The sequence below is a fragment of the Mustela nigripes genome, chromosome 2 (genome assembly GCF_022355385.1).
Source record: "Mustela nigripes isolate SB6536 chromosome 2, MUSNIG.SB6536, whole genome shotgun sequence".
NCBI lineage: Eukaryota > Metazoa > Chordata > Mammalia > Carnivora > Mustelidae > Mustela > Mustela nigripes.
The window spans coordinates 110,691,337-110,717,155 of NC_081558.1; the positions used below are offsets into that span (position 1 = coordinate 110,691,337).

Here is a 25,819-nt window from a genome sequence, read left to right on the forward strand (position 1 = left end):
CTCTGTCACATATTAATTGTGTGACCCTGGGCAGGGCACTGAGAGCTACAGTTTCCTCATTGTAAAAGAAAGGTGATCGTGGGGAACCTCTGAGTGCTTGTGAAAATTAAGTTACACACCAAAAGGAAATTAGCACAGCAAATGGCTATCATAGGCATTCAATACCTGTGTTTTACTACAGAAAATTCAAAATCTCTATCACGTTCTCTTCTACTGGATTCCTAGTTTCTCCTCTACCCAGATCAGAAAGATATTTTAAAAAATTTTAAAGAACTTTGTTGTGGTTAGGTATTTTCTAATAATGAGAAGTTGGTAGGTATCCCATTAACACAAGATTTTCTTTTCTTTTTGGTAATTATCTGGACCATAAAAAAAAAAAGTATGACACATTATTCTTCAGTTTAGGCTGGAATCAGAAGGAGAGAGAAGGAAAGGTGGAGAATCCTTAGATTGCTGGTAGAAACATGACCCACTAAATGATGCAGTCTTGGTGGTAAGGTAGCCTCGCCCAAGGGACTCCTGCCTTGGTTAGGATGAACACTCTAGAGCTGGGCTAGGAGTTGCCATGACAGAGCCACAGCGCCACCATGAATTCACCAGGAATGAGAGCATCAAGACTGGACTTTATTTCACCCAGCAACAGAACAGTAGAATAGCATTCTTCTTTTTAACTTTTATCCCATCTTCTTGTCCTTCGAGCCAGGGCTGGTGATAGAGGTTGTTGGGGCTATTGTGCCAGGCGTGAAGATTCTGCCCACTGGTCAAGAGACCTCGCTTTCAGATGCTGGCTCTGCCCCTGCCTCCTGAGCTCGGCCCTTGTACTCGCAGGACCTTATGTGCCTCTGTAAGTATAGTAAAACTCTGTTAATCTGTTGTTATCATTCAACAAAAGAAGAGTGAAGCAACCATTTGACAAGATGAGACTTTTTCCTGACATCATTGGTTCTTTATTTAAAAGTGCAGATATTATCGGAAATGAAATAAAAACTCAGAGGTTCAAATGTATCCCATACACTGAAGTAGCGGTGGCACTCATCCACAGGGAAGTGTAGCTGTTTAAAGCCCTATCTTATTTCCCTGGGCCACAAGCACAGCAAGGGTTGTAAAATATATGCCTCCCACATGTTATAAGGCAATTAAAGACAATCGTATTATTCTCTCTTGCAAAGACCAGTGCTCTTCAGCGTCCCAGCAAAAAGATGAGATGATCATAAAGTGAGGCTAAAGGGGAATTTCCTCATAAAATTTCTGAATGAACTTTGCATCCCATCTCAGGATATACCCTTGTCAAATACTGAAAAAACATCTTCCTTGGCAAGACTGCCTCGATATTACTTCCTCTGCTTTCTGTCCTTATCGTTAAACTCAGAGTTGCTAAAAGCCCAGGATTACTCAGTGTAGCCCAGGCAACAAATAAACAAACAAAACTCCATGGCCCTGTTGCAAAGGGTACTTCGTGAGCAAACAGAAATGACTGACTGACAAGAAACCCTCTCACCCAGAAAGAGAATTATCAGGACAGCTTTGTCAAGTGGGAGTGACTATTTGACATACTAGTCATTCTAGAAACTGAAAGTCAATCAGTTTACTTCCCCCTGTCCTCTCTTGGGCCGATCTGTCTTTCTTTCTTGTCTCTTTAACCTCTGGAGGTTTTATTGTTATATATTTTTTTCCCATTAAGAAGTGCAGCATTTAGTCTCTTGACTTCCCTTATTTTCACATGTGTTCAGGGACCACATGCCACAGTTTATTCAGAATGTCAAGAATCTTTGCATGAAAGTTGATGACATACATTTTATGGTACACATTTGTTAAGGCACACATTTGTTGTACCAATTGCGGTAGGCTGTAAGGCACATGAGTTTGTCCATTTTCGGTGGTAGTAAAGAAGTCTTGGGAGGAAGACCCAGAGGGGATTTAGGATTCTGTACACAGCTTTATGTTGTCCATAGAGATTGACAGTGTCCCACTGGGCATCTCACCCCTTCTCTTTAGGCTGTTCTGAAGCTTCGGGGCTTTTGGTGCATTATATCAGGATATTTAGACAATGGGGAGGAGTAATGATCAAGTGTTAAGACTCATGTCTACATAAATTAATATAAAGCATCAGTAAGATCAAAATCATGAAATTCTTTCACTTCCACAGCTGGATTCAATCCATTAACTGGCTTCCAAGGGCGTCCAGGACATTTGGGGGAGGTTTTTTCTGGCAAGTCAGATACCAGGTTAAATGAAAGGCTATTTGGCTGTATCTGAATGTCAGGGATCCAATCATCATCCCTCTCTGTGGGAGATGGTGGGTTAGGCGTCAGGGCTGCAATGAGATCTGAGTCCTGAAAGTCAGGCACGGTAACTGCTATCCCTGGCTGGGCTAGGGAAGGGAAGGGTGTTGGCTCTTCTGTCTTCTCTTGTGTCTCTGCAGAAGAGGTGGCACTATCTTCAGAAGAACTTGCCAAATGCTCTGTTTTCCAACCATTATGCTTTCCATTGTCTTTTCTTTTATTTTTATATTTTCCATGGCCTTGGCCATGCTCATGTGTATGTCCCTGGGCTAGGCCACGTCCCCTGTGATGTCCATGGCCAAGGCCATGTCTCCCTTGGTGTTCAGGGTCATAGTAAAGTTCCCATTGATGTCCATGGCCAAGGCCATGTTGCTTTTGTTGGCCATGGCCACGGCCATGTTGCTTCTGATGTCCATGGCCAAGGTCATGTCCCCTGTGGTACCCATGGCCTTGGTCATGCTCATGTTTATGCCCATGGCCAAAGCCATGTTTTATTTGCTTTCTATGGCCCCAGCCATGCCCATGGGTAGGTCTTTGTTCTTTTCCTGAATCCTGCTCTTCATCTTGTACAGATGCCATGGAAGCGTGGGGTGGACTTACAGTTGTTCCTTCTTCTATTTTCTTCATGGGTACTGATCGGAAAGGTGAAAAACCTGGAGGCCTTTTCATCAATATGATCTAAACAGGAAATATTAAGATGAATGCATTACTGTGAAAACCATACTATCCATGAAGAAAGAAGGGACTGAATCCTGGCAATGCTATCTTAGTTTACAATAAGACCTATCTACCAGACTTTAAATACTCTATTAATATTCCAGAGAGGATGATAATGAATATTTTTTCCTCTTTTGATTGATTTTATAATTTGTGGGTATTGATTATTGTTCTTAGTACTCTAAGCTGGAGAGTTTTTTCCTTTGTTGGGAAACATTGGGTGGTGGTACTGAACAATGTATAGGGTATCTTCTAAGTCAATGGTTTCATAAAACTATGGCATATTATTTATTCATTGATACTGTTTGTATTAGCACAATTATTGTTTTTATCCTGAAAGGCCCTAACTGGCTTTATGAGCTGAATATCTAGGGAGCATATATCCACAACTACTTTGTTGGATTAAAACACATTAGCAGTGCAGTGTTACCAGCTTGAAACTCAGTCTTTGTATAATGTTTCAGCTGGACTATAACATACTGACACATGGCAAAATCCTAAATCAGAAAAAAGTAAAAAGAGGCAAATTGCACTGAAGATATGATCTTGTGGGTTATTTCCTCTACATTTTCACTACTGTGAGAATGTGCTGGTCAGAGGCAGTGTCTGGTGGCACAAAGGGCATGGTTTGGGGAGGCAAACAAGTCAGAACCTGCTAGGAATCAGCATCATAGTGAAAAGGGTGGGCTCTGATTTGATCTAGATTTGAATCCAAGCATCACCAGCTTCACTTTTCTTATCTGTAAATAGGATAACAACAGCACCTTCCTCACAGAGGGGTCATGAGGGAAATAGGTGTGATGCTCTCAGTACAGGGCCTGGGATAGAGAGTGCACTTGGTGCACTCTTAGCATTTTTGTAATTTTTAGTATGCCATCCTTGAAAACAGGGAAAGTTTTACTTACCTCCCAGGGATCTTTTAAAAATTTTTAAAAAATGATGCAAAGAAATGCTTCCTGAATTTGAACATGGGTATGACTTCCCCCCACCCAGCGATCATGTCAAAAATGCAGATTTTAAGTCAACAGATGTGCAGAGGGGGCTGAGATCTGCATTTCTCCAGAGCTCCTTGGCTGTAAGCAGTGGGCATGGGAGAGCTGGGGCTCCTCTCAGGCACACCTTGAAAGTGCACAGCTTTGGCGTGAGCCCTCTACAGTAGCATTTGCCCTTCCCCAAGAGAGGGCCCCCTGCCTGTGGGATGCTGACAAGGCACGGCCAAGTAATTATGAGGACTGCTGCTCTCGGGTCTCAGGCCATAAAGAGGTCAGCACAGAAATGTGAGCGTTTTCCCTCATTTTAAGAAGATAGTCTCCCAGTTCATTTAAATAATGGCTCATATTCAACCTCCATATATGACTTTTCAGAATGAGCAAAATTGACCTGAGCTGACTGTAATTAGAATCATACCTTTGTCAGAGGCCGACAGTTGACAGTAGGGTAAATTTTTTTCTCCCAAGGTATCACAAAAATTTCAGCTTTACATTCTAGGGCTTGCTACCCATGAAAACAGAAGCCAAAAGAGAGAACAGTGTTATTCATGAGACGCTTAAACAAGTATAAAACATCAAAAAGTTTTCCAGAGAACAGGTATATAGTTGTATTATTACTCACTCCATATTTATTGATCTGGCAACTTTCTGTCAGCTCTTCGTTACTTTCCTTGGAACACATGGTTTCCCTGGCTGTGAACTCAACTGAAAATTTCTCTCCAGCTACCACCTGGATAATTAATTAGCACAAAGTAGGAGCTTAATTAATACTATATAATACATCCTATGTTTTTACCCTAAGAACTTTTGGGGGAGAATATTGACATTTTAATTATATACTGAACAAATGAGAGTTACACAGAAAAGTACAAATGTTTGACAACAGAACTTTCAATTTGTATGCATGTGAAAAATATTTGGCTCATGACTGGTCGGTCTCATTTCCCTTTCTAAATGGGGAGGTGGGGAAGCAAGCTATAATTTCTATTTTTATATTTTCCTGAATTTTATTGTTTGACAGCTGCAAAATTCATGAATAATTCAAGGGCTCAAGTTGTAATAGAATCTAAGAAAAGTAGGAAGAAAAACTTAAATATTTTCTTTGAAATGTCTTATCATCCTGCCAAATCTTATGTTAGAGAAATACTGAGTTGTTACCACTATAGAATTATTTGATTAGAAAAATATTGGGATTTTTGAGCTTTCTCCTCTTTCTTTTTTACATTAAGAATATATTTTAATCTTTAGCAACAACTTTAATCATTTGTCTTTAATCATGTTGTCTTCCTTTAAGCAGTTTGAGTGGGTTTTTTTTTTGTTGTTGTTTTGTTTTGGTCTAGAAGAGGCACACCTCATTTATTTATTTAAGAAATTAATCTCATTTTTTTAAACTACTGTGACTTCAGTAAAAATCCCAGGGATGGGGGCGCCTGGGTGGCTCAGTGGGTTAAGCCTCTGCCTTCGGCTCAGGTCATGATCCCAGAGGCCTGGGATCGAGTCCCGCATGGGGCTCTCTGCTCAGCGGGGAGCCTGCTTCTCCTCATCTCTCTCTCTGTCTGTCTCTCTGCCTATTTGTGATCTCTCTCTCTGTCAAATAAATAAATAAAATATTAAAAAAAAATCCCAGGGATGACTTTTTAAGTCTTTTAAAAATGCCATATCTTATATTTCTTCTACCCTGAAAAATACACTTGATAAAAATGTTTCTAAATTATATGTTAAGAAGGTGATGTCGTTTCTAGATCAAGTTATTTGGTATTTAATTCTAGGATTTGTGTGTGTGTGTGTGTGAGATGAACTGACTATGTCCCCCACCAAACTTGTATATTGAAGTCCTGACCTCCAACGTGATGGTATTGGAAGGTAGATATTTTGGGAGGTAGTTAGATTTAGATAAGGTCATGTTGGTACCCTCATAATGGGCTTAGTATCCTTAAAGAAGTGTCTTTAGAAAGGTCTCATAAGACCGGAGCTCACTTGCTCTCTCTGAAGTTGACACAGCAAGAAGGTGGCCATCTGCAAGCCAGGAAGAGAGCCTTCGCCAGGGAACCGAATTGGTTGACTTTTAGACTCCTAAGCTACTAGCACTATGAGAAACAAACTCCTATTGTTTAAATCACCCAAACTTTGCTATTTTACTATGGTAGTCTAAGCAGACTGTGTACGTGTGTGTGCATGTGTGTGTGTTTGTGTGTGTGTGTGTGTTTGAGAGAGAGAGAGAGAGAGAGAGAGAGATTATGTAGCTGTCAAGAGAATACATCATACATATCTGTTGACCTAGAAGGAAGACCATTTTTGGAAAAAATAAAGTTATAGGGTGATAGTACAATCCCATTTGTAAAAGCAAAACTTAACATCTTCCCTATCTCTTTATATTTTGTAGAAACACAGGAAAAGCAAGATGGGAGGCAAGTGAGGAAGGTAGAGTTGTAGGAAGAACTAAGTTCCTCTTCCTTCTTTCTTGGTATTGTCTTGCTGGGTAAGTATAGTTAAAATATTAAGAGAAATATCATAATTAACTTTTAAAACTCCAAATGTATGTGTAAGTAGGGAGGAAGTTTCTAAGAGTGTTTTAACATCTATACTTTGGTGATCATAAATTTTCTGGCTCATTTCAGGGAATACTTTAATCCAATTTTTTGGCCTTAGAGTTGATCGATATGATGTTGCCTAAGAAAGTTGACAGCACCTGAGTGGCTCAGTGGGTTAAAGCCTCTGCCTTACGCTCAGGCCATGATCTCAGGGCCCTGGGATCAAGCCCAGAATCGGGCTCTCTGCTCAGCAGGGAGCCTGCTTCCCTTCCTCTTTCTCTGCCTGCCTCTCTGCCTACTTGCGATCTCTGTCTGTCCAATAAATAAAATCTTTTTAAAAAAAAAGAAGTTGACAACACATAATTAAATGACAGCTGGAAGCTTAGTTGTATTCAGGGTCCAGAGGAATGGAGACCTAATGCCATCTTCTGTTTGAGGACCTCAAGGTCATGTCCTTTATCACCATCATCACCTACTAAGAATGACAGGTGTCATTCTTACCAGTAGTCTTCCCTGCTAAAATCCATCCTGTCCAAGTTTTGTTTTTAAAATAGAGAATGCTATATATATAGCAATATAAGTTCTAATGATGTTTGAAAATTAAAATTAATGAGCCAAACAGATATAAATATTCATCACATCTAGGGATGAGGAAGCCCTTTCTTAGGTGAAGAGCAGAAGAAAACCTAAAGGGAGGGGAAAATGTCTAAATTTGACTTGACAAAAATGAAAACTGATTCTCAAAATCACAGTAAGCAAAGTAGCAAGGCAATTGGGGAAAAACATAATGTAGGATCAATAAAAAGCCCAATGCCAAAACAAATGTGGAAAGGACATGAACAGGTATTTTAGGAAAGAAGTTAAAATGATCATTTATCCTGGGAAAAAAAAAGTTTACTTCATTAATAACCAAGGATATGCACATTTAAAAAGCAACGCAACATCCTTTTTAATCTTCCATGTTGGCAGAGATGGAAGCCAGTGATGATGCCCGCTGTTGGCCAGGGCTGGGGAACATGCAGCTTTGATCACCGCTGGGAGGAGTAGAATTCAAGATCATCAGTGTCTTATACCCAGTTGGTGTGAATGTACATTAGCATCATTGCAAATAATTTTGTCATTCAGCCATTTGCATTCAGTCTTAGACATATACCTATACCTATTCCTTGACATTTCCAAGATTTTGTCCAAGGAGAACCTCCTCAGTGCACACACACGGATCCTTGATGTACACTCATCTGAGCAGAGGCAGGGAGGAATGCTGATGGGGCGGGGCGGGGGGGGGGGGGGGGGGGCGGACAGCAGCAGCAGGAATGGGGCAAAATAACGGGCATGTGACAGAAATCACAACCATTCACAACTGAAAAATGGAGGATTTAAGAAGTTCTCAGTTTCTGAAATATGAATAGATATGCACCCACACAGGACTAAACATGCAAAGCCAAGGCAAGACTAAAACTGGAAAAGAAATCTCTAGCAATCTGGCAGATTGGTCATATGGAGCATGGCTCTTAACAAAATCATCTTATGATAAATCGAGTTTTTTAGTAAAGGGGCTGCTTCCACCAACGCTGCCCTGTGTATCTATCCTCGAGCAGTCAAATTGCTCTCTCTTTCAACACAGGCATCAGTAAGGCATCGTCCCTGAAAAGTAAGTTTGAAATCGTGACGATATTCCAGCTCGATCTGGCAACGGAGGGCTGTCAGTTGCCTTCCATTCACACAGCATTACCTACTGTGGTTCCCCGGCATTCTTAGCGTAAACAAACCCGCATGCACGCTGGAGAGCGCATTGGCTACCTTACAGAGGGAACTAGAGCGATCGATCGAGAGGACTAGACAGTCACACTTGGGAATGAGTGGTTCTCTTCCCGACAGCAAATCTCGGACCCGAAAGAAATGGCAGGCACTGCACGACTCCTGCTTCGTGAAGAACAAAGGATGGTCCCAGCAACGCGGAGAGGTGGAGCGCCAGGGAGAGCTGACAAACAGAAGTGGCGGGGATTCTCTCTCGTCTTCCCGGAGGGAACCCCGTGCCAGGCACGCGCTGGTGAGACCAGGAGGAGGGGGCCGGCCTTGGGGACAGGAGCAAGCGCCTGAGTAGGGGACAAAGGGTCAGGTTTGGTTTACTTTCATGCTGTTTGTTTAGAGGTTTTCTTAAAACTAGAACAGGAGGGGCGCCTGGGTGGCTCAGTGGGTTAAGCCTCTGCCTTCCGCTCAGGTCATGATCTCAGGGTCCTGGGATCAAGCCCTGCATGGGGCTCTCTTCTCAGCAGGGAGCCTGCTTCCTCCTCTCTCTCTGCCTACTTGTGATAAATAAAATCTTAAAAAAAAAAAAAAAACTAGAACAGGAAATTGGAAAGATGAACATAAATAGTCCATTGTCCTGTCACCTAAAAACAAAACAAAACAAAACAAAAAAACCACCACTGTGAATAGTCTGCGAGCTTTGTCTCTTTTCAGTATTGTATTCTGTACTTTTTAATAACACAGTTGAGGACAGAATGTATGTTCAGTTTATGGCCTCTTGTTTTTCCCTGCATATTTTAGCAGGAGTCATTGCCCACACCAAGAACGCCTCACAAAGATGCTTTCAAATTGCTGCTTAAAAATACTCTATTGTAAGAATGTCAGACATAGTGAATCATTTCTAGATTATTGATCGTTTTGACAGTTTATCTTTTTTGGGGGGGTGTTGCAGTTAAAGCTACGATGAATATCACTGTATATAAATACTCCTTCTAGTTTATATTTCTAGAAATTAGAAATTTGGCTTAGTACTGAGCCAAAGTATGAATTTTTTTTAGTGCTATTTCTTTCACCAGATTATAAAGATCATGTTGGTTTGTTATAACAGTTTGGTTCTATTTTGATTACTTTTCTTTAGCTTGCATTTAGGGAAGTCAGTTTTGAGGTGTATCATAGGACTCTCTCCATGAATACATTGGTTATAGGCTTCTGGAGTAGAAGGAATCTGGGTTCTATTAAGCCAGCCACTCGTTTTTTCAGATGGAGCCATAGGGCTGAGTGAGTCTGAGTGACTCCAGGGTCACCCAGGACAGTGGTGGTGCTGTGGTAGAGCTGGGTCTCTCCTGACCCCCTGGAATAGGACACCCCTCAGCCTTTCCTGACAAGGCATGGAAAGAGAGATGAATCCCCAGAGGGTACATCTGAAAGAGGGAAGGGCACCCAAGGCAGGGGAGAAATGACATGAAGATGAGTCAGAAGAATCTGGACAAAGACAGAAAAATGGGGCCAAGCCCAAGGCACTAAGTGATGCTATGAGAATGAATCTAGAAAGGCAGAGAGTAAGTCTTGCTTTTCCAGGCACTGCATTTTGCTAATTATGTAATAGTTGCAAATATTTATAGAGCACTTTGGAGTTTGAAAAGTGATTGAGATATGTTCGTATTTGATCCTCACCCCATCCTTTACAGACAGAAAATGGAGAACATGTTCTAAATGACTTTTCCAAGATCATACACAAAGAATGCAGGGAGGTTGGCACTTGAAATTCAGATCTCCCAAATCCTATTCCCTGGGTATGCTGGTTCCCAATGCAGAACCAAGGACAATGGCAAAATTAGTCAGCAAGTCACACTTAGGCTATAATATCACTCTTTTTGTAGCATACTTTACAGACCTGTACTGTTGCACTTTTCACTTTGTCAACCTTGAAATAGAAAGTTCCGTTATTCTCTGCATTAAGCTTTGCGATAGAATGATTCAGAGGCACCTCCAGCTCTGGGCTGTTGACAGGGATGTCTTTGGGGCAGCCAGTGCAAATCTGGGAAGGTTGTACAAAATCCTCCCCTGAAAGAAACACGTTTCAAATTAGTGTGTGCAGCAGAAGGAAAAGTCTAGCCGAGTAGCTCTCCTGTACATGACCTAGCATCTATTTGTAGAGGGCCATGTGACAGCCCAAGGCTCAGCAGTGAGCGAGCAGAAGTTGTCTGCACATCTTCTGGCCTCTCCGCTTTTTCTCTTCTCAGAGCCAAGTGTGTTTAAGAAAACATTCAACCAGTAGGTGTTAGTGGCACAATCAATCTGCTGTATTTTTCCCAAGTTTTTGCATCTTGATGGAACCACCTATAAAGAACAATGCTTAACTTAAAGGAATGACTCTCTAAGTGGGAAACTTTAAGTCCTATGATTCTGGTGAGCAGGCAGATTCCGTAATGCTTCTCACCATGAAATGCACACGACTAACTTCCAAGAGTGAGAAAAGCCAACTCTTGGTATTGTACCCAGAGGCCACCCATTTCCCCTTGTCATCACCATATTCCCTTCTGGCTACTTACAGAGCAGTGTCACCTGCACCTGTCGCCGCCCAACTGGGCAGAGACAGGGTAAGTTGTTCTTGGGAAGGTCTACTGATATTACAGACTTGGTGGCATATCATGGAAACTAAAACACAATTCCTGTGAGAAGACCTAGCCCGTTGTCAGGGGCCAAGAGGCACTAGTAGAGCACTAACATGTATCACGTCATACCTGGATAGAGGTCACACTTCTGCGAGAAAGAAGCAATTCTCAGCTGAGGATCCACATATGCCTCATCTGTACATTCACCAATATCCTGGTTTTTTAAAAAAGTATAAGGGTACAGAAAGTAAGAACATTTTTAAGAACCTTTAAAGTAATCAACTTGTAAAACTAAAGATAGGATGTTGACTTTACAAATCATCATGTAGAAAATGAAAACAAAACATAGTCTGATTGTGAAGAGGGAATAGAAGACAGCTAAGAGCATCAACAATAAGCACATAGGCACAAACCCACAGAAACATGAACCAAGATGAAGAGAATACCCAGTGTAGAAATAATAACCATAAAAGTGAACAGATAAAATTTTCTTTAAGAGAGGTAATGAATTTTAGGTTAATCTAAAAACAAAATTAAGGTATTACATCTTCAAATATACTATCTTATAATAAAAAAGATAAAGTTTAAATATAATGGGTGAGCAAAGTTATATGAGGCAAATACGACAAAAAAATTATATTGGAAAAAGTAAAATTCAAGGTAACAAAAACTCATAAAGGTAGTATGAAGATTATTTTATTTACATAAAAGATATAGTTTAGAAGCCCAGAATCAAGATACAGAAAGCAGGAAACATATAGGAATAGAAATGGATAGAAATCATTGTGGTGAGAAATAAAACATACAACTATAAATTGAAGACAGGCCAGATGGATTAAAAAATAAATAAGGTAATAGAAGACTTGAATAATATAATAAATATCTAGTTAAATCACATTTCCATATGATACACATGATTTAAAATGACACTTTCATAAGTATGGTACAAAATTTTTAATCACTTCCACACTGGGCCATAAAAAAGCCACAATAAATTTATCAAATCAAATATAATACAGGCCATGTTCTTTGGCCTCAACATCAAAAGGAAAAAAAAAAACCTCCCTGAAAATTAATATTACATTATTTACATGTTTAACCAAATAAGTAAATAAAAATGAACTACTTGGAAATATAAACACACTTGGCTAACTAGTTAGGGTTCCTTGGATAAGGAAAGAAATAAAAGATAAAACAAAAATGAAAATTCCATATCCTATTGCCAGAGTGCCATTTAAAGTTAACTTGTGGCTTTATATGCTTTTGTAATTTAAAGAGGCAAGAAACAAAACAAAACATTCCTAAATCTACGTATTTATCTCAAGAAGTTCAAGAAAAAGAATAATGAACAGTCTTCAGGAAAATAAGAAGGAGAAAACAATGAAGGTAAAAGCAATACTGAGAAGTTAGAAAACAGTATTAGCATTAAAAAATAAACTCAAAAGATCGCTCTTGGGGTGAGGAAAAAAATCAAGCACAAAAAAAGGCAACAGAGCAAAGTGTACAGAGAAGTATAAAAATATAAGAGAATATTATGAACAAGTGTGTGATAATTTAAATTCCAAAGAAATAGATAATTTTCTGAACATTATAATTAACCAACTGACTTAAAAACAAGAAGACTTGAATAGATGAATGACTGGAAGGAGAGGATGTTATTCCTCTTAACTGCATTCCACTTCTCACCTCCAAACAATATAGATGTTTTATGGATGAATCATTTTAAAAATTAAAGAAGTATATATATTTCCATGTTGTATAAGCTGTTTCTGAATATAGAAAATAGTGGCAGAAGTGCCTGGTTGGCTCAGTGGGTAGAACATGTGACTCTTGATTTCAGGGTCTTGGGTTTGAGCCCCATGTTGAGTGTAGAGATTACTAAAAAAATAAACTTAACTAAAATAGTGGTGGGACGCCTGGGTGGCTCAGTTGGTTAAGCAGCTGCCTTCAGCTCAGGTCATGATCCCAGCATCCTGGAATCGAGTCCCACATCGGGCTCCTTGTTCGGCAGGGAGCCTGCTTCTCCCTCTGCTTCTGCCTGCCACTCTGTCTGCCTGTGCTCGCTCTCTCTCTCTCTCTCTCTGACAAAAAAAAAAAAAAGAAAAAGAAAGAAACTAAAACAGTGGCAAACTATTTTCATTCTATAAAATTCTAATCCTGATATCAAAACCTGAAAAAATAGAATGTACATACACACACAGAGAAAACTGTTAAAGCCCTTTCACTTTTAAATATAGATGTCAAATTCCTAAATTAGAAATAGAATCCAAACATAGATCTAAAAAGTAATTAAACTAAACGAATAGAGTTTAGTTTAGGAACCCAAAGATTACTTTAGGAAAGCAGTCTAAACAACATAACAGATTAAATTAGGAAAGCAGGGGCTTCTGGGTGGCTCAGATGGTTAAGCTTCTGCCTTTGGCTCAGGTCATGATCTCAGGGTCCTGGGACTGAGCCCCTGTGTCGGGCTCCATACTCAGCAGGGAGTCTGCCTCTCCCATTCCCACTGCCCCTCCCCCTGCTTGTGTGCATGCTCTCTCTGGCTCTCTCTCTCTCTCTCTCAAAAGAATAAAAAATCTTTAAAAAACAAATTGGGAAAACAAAATATGACATTTTAATATCTGTTCTAAACCATTTGCTGAATTCAATACCAATTCCTTATTTAAGAACAAAACAAAAAGAACAAAACTCTTTAAAGAACAGGAATGTAAGGATGCTTCCTTAACATGACAAAGAATGCCTACCTGGAACCCACAGCACATATAATACATAATGACAAACACTTTGAGACTTTCCCAATAAAATCAGGAATAAAACATGATGGTGTTGGATCACTGTTACTTCAAAAATTATGTCTGTTTGGGTCAATTCATTAAGACATTGAACAAAAAATTGAGCATCAGAAAAGAAAATAAAAGTATTTTTTGCATAAGATATTATTGTATATCAAGAGCAATCAAAAGAATCAATGAAAAGCTCTAAAAGCTAGTGAAAATTCAGCAGAGTTGCTGGATGTAAGAAAAATGCATAAAAAGTATACATTTCTAACAATAATTTATTAAAAAGAGAAGAAAATAAAAACAAAAGGATCTAATTCCTCATAGCAATAACCAAAAACAAAAACAAAAACAAAACCCAAAACGAAACTTAAAAATAGCCTTAGTGAGCAATATTATGGATATTTATAAAGAAAATCCCACAACTTTAGAAATATAAAATGAAACTTTGTCTAAATTGAGATGTATACCAAATTCTGGACTAAAAAGACTAAATGAGAGTACATATGGGTTCTCCTCAAATTAATTTAGACATGTAATGGAATCCCAATATGTGAGAATGTAAGTTTTTCTCACAAATTTTTTCTAAGGTTGGTTTTGAAGATATAAACACTGGATAATAAATCACATATTTAAACTTTCTATGAACCTATGGTTGTTTAAACATGGTAGTTTTGATACAAAAACAGAGAACACATTTTTTTGGACAAGACTGCTATGGAATAAAAGTTGTCATTAATTTATGTAGCAGGAAAGGCTGTTGCAATTTCTGGTTATTCTCTTAAAAAATTGAAAAAAAATCACGAGATACATCAAAATTAATTCCAGATAGGATTGAAACTTACGTTATAAAATACTGACTATAGACAAACTAGAAAAAAAAAATAAAGTGACTGCTGTGCAAATGGTGGAAAATTTCAAATGAAAATATTGGTAGATTTGGCCACCTGTAAAAAAAAATCTATTTGTAAGTCAGAAATACTATAATGAAAATTAAAAAGTAAACATCTGAGAAGATATGACAAAGCACTGATACATTTACTATAGAAATATGACTTTCCAAATCTTTAAGATTTATTCCAAAGACAAATGGGCGAAGAATATAGAAGACAATTTATAAATTCAACCCATAAATTTCCAACAAATCTATGAAAACATATTGGCTAAATAAATGCATATTAACTACACTGATAAAATGAAAACTAAAAAGGTTTTTGTCTATGAAACTAGCTAAGTTTTTTTTTTTTAACCTTCATGACTTTTTAATTCACATTTTTTTTTTTTTTAAGTAAACTCCGCCCCAAGGTGGGGGCCTGAACTCATGACCCCAAAATCAAGAGTCTCATGCTCTACCAATTGATCCAGCCAGGTTTTTTGTTTTGTTTTGTTTTGTTTTTTTAATACTGAATTCTATCAGGAGTATACATTGCTGATAGAATTTAAATTGATGCATTCAACAAACGATTTATATATATATATCAAGAGTTTTAAGAGCTTTTGGGAAAAATTGAAGTATAGTTATAATATCTTATTAGTTTCAGGTGTACATCATAGTGATTCAATATTTTTTAAAAGATACTGTTTTCAAAAAAAAAAAAAGATACTGTTTTCCATAGCAGCTGTACCAATTTACATCCCCACCCCCACCCACAGTGCACCAAGGTTCCCCTTTCTCCTCAGCAATAACACTTGTTATTTTTTAGCTTTTTTTTGATACTAGTGAATCTGACAGGTGTGAGATACCTCATTGTGGTTTTATTTGCACTTTCCTGATGATGAGTGATGTGAGGCTGAGCTTCTTTTTATGTATGTGTTGGCCATCTGTGTGTCTTCTTTGGAAAAATGTCGGTTTATGTCCTCTGCCCATTTTTAAATTGGATTATTTCTTTTTTTGGTGTTGATTTGTGTCATTTCTTTATATATTTTGGACACTAACCCACTAACAGATGTGTGATTTGCCAATATCTTCTTCCATTCAGTAGCCTACTTTTTTTTGTTGATGATTTCCTTCACTGTGCAGAAGCTTTTAATTTTGATATAATCTCATTTGCTTATTTTAGTTTTGTTGCCCCTGCCTGAGGAGACTGATCCAAAAAGGCATTTCTAAAACGGATATCAAAGAGCGGTCTCTGTTTTCTTCTACAAGCATAATGATTTCAGGTCTCACATTCAACTTTTTAGTCCGTTTTGAATTTATTTTGTTTATGACATAAGGCAGTGGTCCAATTTTCTTCTTTTGCTTGTTGCTGTCCAGTTTTCCCAACACCATTGGTTGAAGAGACTGTCTTTTGCCCACTGTAAATTTTTATCTCCTTTGTCAGAGATCACCACATAAGCGCGGTTTGTTCTGGACTCTCTATTCTGCTCCATTGGTCTCTGTCTGTTTTCATGCCAGTACCATACTACTTTGATTACTATAGCTTTATAGTAAAGCTCTGTAGTAAATCAAGAACTATGAAGAACTATGATACTTCCATCTTTGTTCTTTCTTTAGATAAGAGTTTTAAGAGAATCTATACAATCTTATACTATGCGTAAAGTGGAGAGTTTATTCTGAGGGAACAAAATGCCGAATACAGAAAGAAGTTTATTCTAAAAAATGTTTGGTGAGTTATTAATTATAATAAAAATAGGAAGAAACCAAATGTCCAGAAAAAGAAAAGTAATTAGAAAATAATCTATGGTATACTCACTAGAATATTCCAGTTATTTAAAAAGAAGTTTATTGAGAGTTTTAATGGCATAGGAAAATATTTAGGGGAAAAATGTAGCATGTAAAATAAATACAACTATTAAAAGACAAAAAATTACCAAAAATTGTCTGTATGCCTTACAAAAATGAAAGGAGGAGAAATACTCTAAGATGTCTTTGGATGTTTGGGCATGTGTGGTTCAGTATTATATTTTTCTATTTTTTTCTCTGTTTTTGCATTTTCTTAAAGTTTTCTATACATGTATATTTCCAAAATAGGAATATATATGTATGTATGTATGTATACATATTATACATATACATACATATTATATACATTATATACATAATATATATATTACATATATATTATATATATATTACATATATATTATATATATTATGTATATATTATATATATTTTATTTATATTATTTATATTTTATTTATATTTATATTTATATTTATATTTTATATTATATTTATATTTATATTTTATTTATATTATTTATATTTTATATATATATATTTTATATATATAAAATACCTTTTATATATATATAATATATATTATATATACATAATATATATAATATGTATATATGTATATATATACATATATACACACATATACATACATATTATTTACATAGATATAATACATACATATATAATGTCATATTTTTGAAAGATACGGGGAACATCAGACTTAGAATACCTTAATTTCAGATGGGGAGAAGTAGCCCAAAGGTTCTGAATTCTATCAGTATATTTGGTTCACCTGAGAAGCTTCTAGATCATTCTGATTCTAGGGACCCAACCCAGAACAATTACATCAGAATGTCTGGGTGAATGACCTGGGAATAGGTGTTTTTTAAAGCTAGCAGAGTGATTTTAGTATGCAAAGTGGCCCGAAAATTATTTATGAAACCTCTCAAATCAGTGCTTTTCAGACAAATAAATTACCAGAGCATCTTGTTAATATGCAGATTCTGAATCAGCTGGAGTGGAGTTGAGCTCCTGCTTTTCCAACAGCCTCCCTGGTGATGCTGTTTCTGCCACTCACTGCCGCACACTTTGCATAGCAAGGCTTTACACTATACCAGTTGTGGGCAAAACATTTCATTTCTGTTTCATGCCCTTGAACTACGCTAAGCCATCTGTGAGACAGGTGTTGCTATTCTTCACTCTTTTGCAAACGAGGCCATGGAGGCTCAGAGAAGCTATTCCAAAAGTCTGATTGGCTTTGTGACCCCCACCCACCCTTGTGTCTCTCTGGGGGGTGAAGAGAAAACTAAACTGAGGTTCTAACAAGCCAATGCAGAAAAATTGAGGCTAGAGAGCATTGTAGGCTTCTGTCCCTTCACACCACTAAGTACACAGAGGAGCACGAGGTGTTCATAGATGCTTGAATGGCCGGACTTGAATCAAACTGACAAAGTGAAACAGTAGTGAGAGCTTATGCTTTTAGAGGATTCCTCTCCTTTTCTTTTTATATTATGCTTTTTATTATGCTAAAATACTTACAACATAAAATTTCCTATTTTAGCCATTTAAAAATGTATAATTCAGGGCATTAAGTACATTCATAGTGGTGTGCTGCCCTCACCACTAATAATTTGCAGACGTGTTCATCACCCCAAACACAAATCCTGTACCCATTAAACAGTAAATCCCCATTATCCCTCCTCCAGTCCCTGATAAACTCTAATCCACCTTCTGTCTCTATGAATTTGCATAGGTTAAATATTATATAAGTGGAATCACGCAACGTGCGTCTTCTTGTGTCTGGCTTCTTTCACTTAGCATAACATTTTCCAGGTTTAGCCATGTTGTAGTGTGTGTTGGGATTTCTTTCTATGATTAAGAATTTTCCATTGTTTTATATATATATATCCCATCTTGTTTACCCATTCATCTGTTGACGGGCCTTTGTGTTGTTTCCACCTTTCTGCTAGTGTGAATAATGCTGCAGTGAATGTTGCCAGGCAAGTATCTGTTTGTGTCTCCATTTTCAATTTGTTTGGGTACATACACCTAGGCTTGCTGTTGCTGGGTCATGTGGTAATTCTATGTTTAACTTTTTGAGGAAGCGCCAAATTGTTTCCCACAGTGGCTACATCATTTTATGTTCCCATTGGCAATATACAAAATTCCCAATTTCTCCACATCCTCCCCAATACATGCTATTTCCCAATTATTAAAAATGAGAAATGATTTCCCAATTTATTAAAAATGACAACCACCCTCTGGGTGTCAAGTGGCAGCTCAGTATGGTTCATATTTACATCCCCCTGATGGCTGACCATGTTGAGCACCTTTTCGTGTGCTTATTGGCCATTTGTATGTCTTTTTTTTTTTAAGATTTTATTCATTTATTTGACAGAGAAACATCACAAGTAGGCAGATAGGCAGAGAGAGAGAGAGGAGGAAGCAGGCTCCCCGCTGAGCAGAGAGCCTGATGTGGGACTCGATCCCAGGACCCTGAGATCATGACCTGAGTGAAAGGCAGAGGCTTAACCCACTGAGCCACCCAGGTGCCCCCATTTGCATGTCTTTTTGAAAGAAACATCTATTGAATCCTTTTGCCCATTTTTAAATTGGGTGGTCTTTTTGTTGTGGCAATGTAAGGGCTTTTAATAATATATTCTTCATACTAAACCCTTATCAAATAAGGGATTATTGTGTCCCACTCTGTGGATTGTCTTTTCACTCTCTTAAGGCTGTCCTTTTAATTTTTCCTAATTAAGAAATAAATACAAACTTCATCAAAGACCTTAAAAAGTACTGAAGAGTTCCAAAAAGTATGAAGAATTAGAAAAAGCTCCAAAATTTCCAACTAAAAGTTAACTATATTTTATGTTTTGGCATATTAGTTTTTTGTCACTTTTTTTTATAAATTTATTTATTTATTTGTCAGAGAGAGAGGGAAAGCACAAGCAGGGAGAGCAGAAGGGAGAGGGAGAAGCAGGCTTCCCACTGAGCAAGGAGCCCGATGTGGACTCGATCCTGAGTCTAAGGCAGACACTTAACCGACTGAGCCACCCAGGAGCCCCAGCTTCTCATCATTTTTTATACTTATATACTTTTATACTTTATAGATTTTTTATACTTATATACTTTTATACTTTATAGATTTGAGTGACTCTGTCTGTATAGTTCTGTACCCTACTTTTTTGGTTTTTATTTAACATATTATAGTCATTTTACTAAGTCACTAAAGACTAGAAATGCAATTTGAATAGCTGCATATATTCTACTATACAGATACACTGTAATTTACTTAACCATTCCTTACTGTTGAAGATATGTCACTTCCAGTGTTGTTCTATTAATAATAATGCTGAAATTATTGCTATCAGGATTCCTCATTTTCTTCCCATGTAATGGAATTCTAGAAGTCAAATTCCTTGGTTAAAGGGCTTGCTTAAAGCATGGTCTCCTACTACCATGCCCATATCCCCAAGGAAGCCATGCCTTGGCTATCTTAACCTGCATCTTGACATACTCTCCTTTAACATAGTTTTGGTTCAGACAACAGGATATCATCCCAGAAAGGGTCACTAAGGAATAGGGACTCGGGATGTGTTCATTAGAGATAAAAGCAGGGGAGGAAAGGTAAGAAAACGAGTTGGAAGTGAGGGACTCTTCTGAGTAGAGCTTGGGAGAAAGGATATACAGCACATGGGGAAGAAAAGGACACAGGAGACTGAAGGCATGAAAAGACAAACTTGATCATGGCATCATCTGGTCTCAGGCTCTCCTAGTTCCTGCTTATATCTGTAAGTGCTCTGCTAGGCATGCAGATTCTTGAACTAGGTGGGAAAGCAGCGTGACCAGTGTGTGAGCTTCGGAGTTCCTGGGGGAATGTGAATCAGTAAATAGCACCTAACATTTTAGTGACTGACACTTCCTACACAGCTGAGCGTTCCTCCACCTGGAAAGACTGGACACAAGGTGCTAAGAACTTCATAATGAGAGTTTTGCCTACTTACACCATTCAAAAGGGACTTGCAGTCTGGAGTTAAGAACAGAAAATTCTCCTTGGAACAATTCGTTTGCGCAATTGAGTAAGTAATTTCATAGTTCCATCCGGATACCACCTGAAACAAATTTGGGAGCAAATATTGAAAAGGCAGTTTAAACATCATTGACAGCATTATGGGGCACAGAGAAGACTGCCTGGCATATCGTAAGTGGTGGATGATATGAACAATGATTGTGAGTAGGCAGAAGTCACTTCTGAATAAACGGCAAACGGATGCCTCTCACTCTGTCCACACCACACCTACCCCCTGCACTCCTACCCATCTAACAACAGAAAGCAACGTATATATGGAATTACTCTAACTCCCTAAGACCTAGCAGTACTTCCCGGCTAGGCAGCAGGAAGAAAAGCTTCCATCAATTTTGTGAAATATTAGTAATGCTCTTCTAGATCGAGAAGAAGACTTTCGAGCTTGGGCACCCTTTCCAGGTAGGGCCTCAGTTTTCCAAACTGCCAGGCCAGAAAAATTTCTCCTGCTTCACCCTGGGCTAGTTGCATCCTGATACAGCTGGATATGGACATAATGGAGCAGAACACGGTCTTGCTTGAAAGCAAACCGGAAGGTCTATTAAAAGCAGGGCATATTACTGACCAAAGTGAGTCCTTCATAATTAGAGGCTGAAATACAAAGGAAATAGTCAACTGTCAGTAGAGGCTTAGTGAACTGAGGCAACGAAAAGACCAGTTTTATAAGTATTTACTCCCCCCCTCCCCCGCAATGATATGGAACTTAGAATTTAAAGGATATCCAGAAAACTGTGCCAACTTTTTAGGTACAATTTAATTTGGGGAGCCATGTTTGACTCATGAATGCTGGGTAATGATATGGTTTTCTTAAAGCCTTAAGCACAGAAGAACCTTTCTGTTTCGCTGTCTCTACAAAGAACACGTAATACTGATTACTGTTTGCAGTAAAGAACGAACCTGTCGGTTGGCCCTTTTCACTTCTTTAAGAGCAAAGAGGTGGGAATGATCCGTGTTATTGTTGAAATGTTCAATGGCGTGTCTTAGAACGGGTTCCAGGTCAGAGCTCGCGGTCGAGATGGGGTGCACACAGCCAAGGCAGTCAAACTGGGCTCTCACCACCGGGCCATCGGCTTGACAAAGAGCAGGCAAAGGGGGCAGCATTAATGAGTGAAACCTGCGTTCAGATGCACTGCCCTAAATGAGATAATTTGGAAAGCCCTCATAAACCTTCCAGTGAATCCTAGTATTCACCAAAAAAGAGAATGCAAGACTGCTTTCTAGCCAAAACAATAAAGCTCTCATTCACTTAGGAACATCTCACACATGTACTACTGTGCACAGTTATTTTAAATTTACTTAAAAGTAATTTTAAATTATAGAAGCAACCTGGATTTATCCTCTTATAAAAAAGTAAAACATTGGGGCGCCTGGGTGGCTTGGTCGGTTAAGCATCCGACTCTTGATTTCAGCTCAGGTCATGGTCTCAGGGTCATGAGATGGAACCCCTGTTTCAGGCTCCCCGCTCAGCACAGAGTCTGCTTGAGATTCACTCTGTCCCTCTGCCCCTCCACGTCCCTTCCCACCTCGCACTCTCTCCCTCTCTCTAAAATAAATAAATAAATCTTTTTTTTTTAAAGTAAAACAAAATAGATACATTATTCTTTCTTTTTTTTATTTTTTTAAGCATGAACTAAAGCTCCTTGAAGCCTGGTTCAGAGCACAATGTATTTTCTATTGATTCAGTCCAACCAACATGTTTTGCATCTGCCGTAGTGAGCCAGGTGCTGAGCTTGGCTCCACGGGTATGTTAATCCATCAGTAATGGCCACCGGTCACTGGTGTGAAGCAGTTGGGCAGAAGTCAAGCAAGAGAGACAGGCTGCACATGGGTCTGCTGTTTTCGGAAAGGAGTTAAGTAGCTGTATCAGTTGATAAGTGGCTCCATACTTAAATGCCAAAGGAATTGTGTTTAGTCAGCATCTACAATACCAACTCTGATAATTAGTAGCTGTGGGATCTTGGGCAAGGTATCTAACATTGGCGGACCTCAGTTTCTCTCCTGTGAAGTGAGGATTTAATGCCTGCCTCATAGAGTTGTGAGAATTAAGTACGTTACCATATGTGAAGCATTTTGAACTGTGGCTGGCTGTAAATGCTCAAAAATCCTTAGCTCTTACGACCCCGTATCCTGGCTATCATTATTAGATTGTGATGGCAGGACCTTCAGGCATCTCTTCCAGCTGAGTCTACAACAAGCCTCTGAGGTAAGATCATTGGTATGTATCCCTTACTCCCTTTCAGAGATAAGGAAGAGAAAACCTGATAAGGTGAGGAATTTGGAAAGATTCCAGGCCAAGTCTGACCTCAAAGCCTGTGCTTCTCTCCCTCCCTCCTGGCCTACAATTGAAGATAGTTCTCGTGTCTTCTGGTCCCTTCTTAGAGCCTTTGCACAGGACCCATACACTGGAGCAGTCAGGAGGGGAGCCCAGAGAGAGCTGAAGGGTTGATCAGAAGGAGCCTCGCCCAGACCTAGGACTCTGCCCTTCCACCATCTCACCCCCAATGCACCGTCGCTGGTGCCACTGAGGGAGGGGGCTTCTTCGAGGCTGTGCTCCTGACACCACAGAGAACCGGTTCCTTTTCCCCCAGACACATTAGCTACCTGGAGTGATCTGGCAGGTCTGTGTAGCCACGGAGAATTTCATATTCCCTCTCTTCCCCACTGTGGCGGAGCATTCTCCTGTGGCCTAAAAAGAAAAGAAAAAAAAAGAAAGAGAGAGACCATTTATCTCCATCTTTCAGATGGAGAAGCCCACCTGGTACTACAGCTCAATATAGCTTTTTCTTTTTTTATTTTTTTGAACTTGCCAAATTTTTTTCAGACTTTTGACACGCAGGAGTGAAAGTTTTTGTAGCCTCGTGATTATTTTTGCCAGCCACTGATTTCACCAGACGTTGGAGGAGAGGTAGTACAAAAGGCTAGGTTTTAAAGCACGTTTCCTTTTCACCAAAATGGATGCATGTGCCTGCTAAAGCCTCCTCATGACTTTCCCTTCAATTTCGGTGTTGAAACTGCAAGCAGGGCATGACAGGTGTGGGTTCCCGGGATGGGGAAAGAGCGGCTTGCTGGGGTTGGGGCGGGGGTGGGGGCAAGCACTGTTGAAGTGGAGCAAACACTGTCCCCATGCCCCCCTCATTAAGGCAACAATCAGCCCCGCTGTGCCAGGCAGGGGTTAGGCATTTGGTTAAGATAGCCATTGTTATCCAAAAACGGTTCTTTGCATATCCTGCCTCATTTCGTCCTCCAACAGCCTGATGAGGTCAATGTCCTCTCTCCCCTTTAGGAAGCAGCATCCAGATTCTGGGGTGTCAGCTAGTGGGAGGCAGAGGCATGCTGTCCCCTCACCAGCCCTCAGTCTTGGCCCAAATGTTGCTCTAGGGTCTCTTTGGGGCCATGTCCTCTGTCCCAATGAGTCATTAGAGTCCCCTTCTCATGGGAGGGCTTCTCTATGTTTCACTGCTGTCCTCTCCGTGTTCTGACACACAGAAGAACACGGACAGCAAGCCTTTGGCTTTTCCACACGTTTGAGGGTTTATCTGCATGACTTACAAAGAGGCCTGACAGTACTAAACATCTCCCGCCCTAGTGAAAAGATCTGACGGTCTCCACAGAGAACGCCAGGGGCTCAGGAACCACCGCCCACTTACAGCTTGAGCAGATTCTATGTAGTCACAATCCTGCCAGGTTTTGCCACTTTGAACAGAACAGTTTCCTTCCTTAATTTCGTACTTGAAGGAATAAAACGTGTCAGGGTCATCCTGAAAAAAAGCAACCAGACACACATAACTGACCCAACAGCAAATAACTCTGAGTGGGAGCTAATGCTGATATGAGTATGTGATCTTGATTTAATTCAGTAAGACCAAAACATTTATTAAAAATACTGAAAGCTGACACCTGCTCAGTCACCTGCCTTTGGCTCAGGTCATGATCTCAGCGTCTTGAGATCAAGCCTCCTGTGAGGTTTCCTGCTCAGCCAGGAGTCTGCTTCCCCCCATTGCCTCTGCTCCTCCCCCTACTTGTGAGCACACACACACACACACACACACACTCACAAACTTGCACGTGCGCTCTCTCTCTCTCTCTCTCCCAAATAAATAAAATCTTTTAAAAAAATCTGAAAGTTATAAATATTTACTTGAAGAATGTCCACAATATATTTACAAATATATATTTTTATTTTTATTTTATTTTTTTATAGATTTTATTTATTTATTTGACAGAGAGAAATCACAAGTAGATGGAGAGGCAGGTAGAGAGAGAGAGAGAGGGAAGCAGGCTCTCTGCTGAGCAGAGAGCCCGATGCGGGACTCGATCCCAGGACTCTGAGATCATGACCTGAGCCGAAGGCAGCGGCTTAACCCACTGAGCCACCCAGGCGCCCCTACAAATATATATTTTTAAGTTACAAAGTGGTATCCTAGTATTAGCCCATTTCTGTGAAAACCAATTGTAGGTACATACATAATTCTTTAAAGTCCAGAAAGTTAGGAAGCAAAGCTATTAAAATGTTTGTCTTTCAGTGGTAGGAGTACAGCTGTCTCACTTCTTTAATCAAGTGTTTGTGAGCTGTCTTTTAAAAAAATAAACATTTCTTTTACAGTGAGGAAACAAATAAGAAGCCACTTTTCATTTTTATAAAAAAAATTAAGTTATCACTGGATGGCAGATTAATTTTTGGTAACTTTACTGTTTTTATTGCCTCATTTTTCTATTTTTTCTACCATGACATGAGATAATAAATAAAACTTTTAAAGTGCAAAGACATTTTAAAGACCTGAAAATATAAAACTCCTAAAAGAAAGCATAGGCAGTAATTTCTCTGACATTGGGCTTGGCAACATCTTTCTAGATATGTCTTCTCAGGCAAAGGGAACAAAAGCCAAAATAAATGATTAGGACTGCACCAAAATGAAAAGCTCTTGTATAGCAAAGAAAACCATCAACAAAATGAAAAGGCCACCAACCTACTGAATGGGAGAAGATAATTGCATATGATATATTTGGTAAAGGGTTAGCATCCAAAATATATAATGAACTTACACAACTCAACATCAAATAAAACAAATAATCCAATTAAAAAATGGGCAGAGGACCTGAATAGATGTTTTTTCTAAAGAAGACATACAGATGGCCAACAGACACATGTAAAGATGCTCATCACCACTCAGCATCAGGGAAATGCAACTTAAAACCACAATGGGATACCACCTTGCATCTGTCAGAATGACTAGAATCAAAAAGACAAGAAATAACAAGTGGTGAGGACATGGAGAAAAAAGAACCCTCTTGCACTGTCAGTGGGAATGTAAATTGGTGTAGCCACCATGAAAAATAGTATGAAGCTTCCTTAAACAATTAAAAATAGAAATACTATCTGATCCAGCAATTG

General features: G+C 39.0%; 1 protein-coding gene across 2 annotated transcripts in view; it reads right to left on the minus strand.

Moving 5' to 3' along the window:
* Positions 1 to 603: 603 nt before the first annotated feature.
* Positions 604 to 25,819, minus strand: part of KNG1 (kininogen 1) — a 28,243-nt gene continuing 3,027 nt past the window's right edge. Inside the window, exons 2-11 of one of the 2 annotated variants that reach the window (XM_059391323.1) lie at positions 24,075 to 24,185; positions 23,029 to 23,113; positions 21,325 to 21,497; positions 20,348 to 20,455; positions 11,013 to 11,097; positions 10,163 to 10,332; positions 4,611 to 4,718; positions 4,407 to 4,493; positions 2,883 to 2,960; positions 604 to 842 (exon numbers count right to left, since the gene is read on the minus strand). In XM_059391323.1, coding sequence (XP_059247306.1) covers positions 762 to 842; positions 2,883 to 2,960; positions 4,407 to 4,493; positions 4,611 to 4,718; positions 10,163 to 10,332; positions 11,013 to 11,097; positions 20,348 to 20,455; positions 21,325 to 21,497; positions 23,029 to 23,113; positions 24,075 to 24,185 — 1,086 coding nt within the window. In that variant the 3' untranslated portion in view covers positions 604 to 761. The remainder of the gene's footprint in view (positions 843 to 2,882; positions 2,961 to 4,406; positions 4,494 to 4,610; positions 4,719 to 10,162; positions 10,333 to 11,012; positions 11,098 to 20,347; positions 20,456 to 21,324; positions 21,498 to 23,028; positions 23,114 to 24,074; positions 24,186 to 25,819) is intronic. The other variant, XM_059391324.1, reaches the window with a different exon arrangement.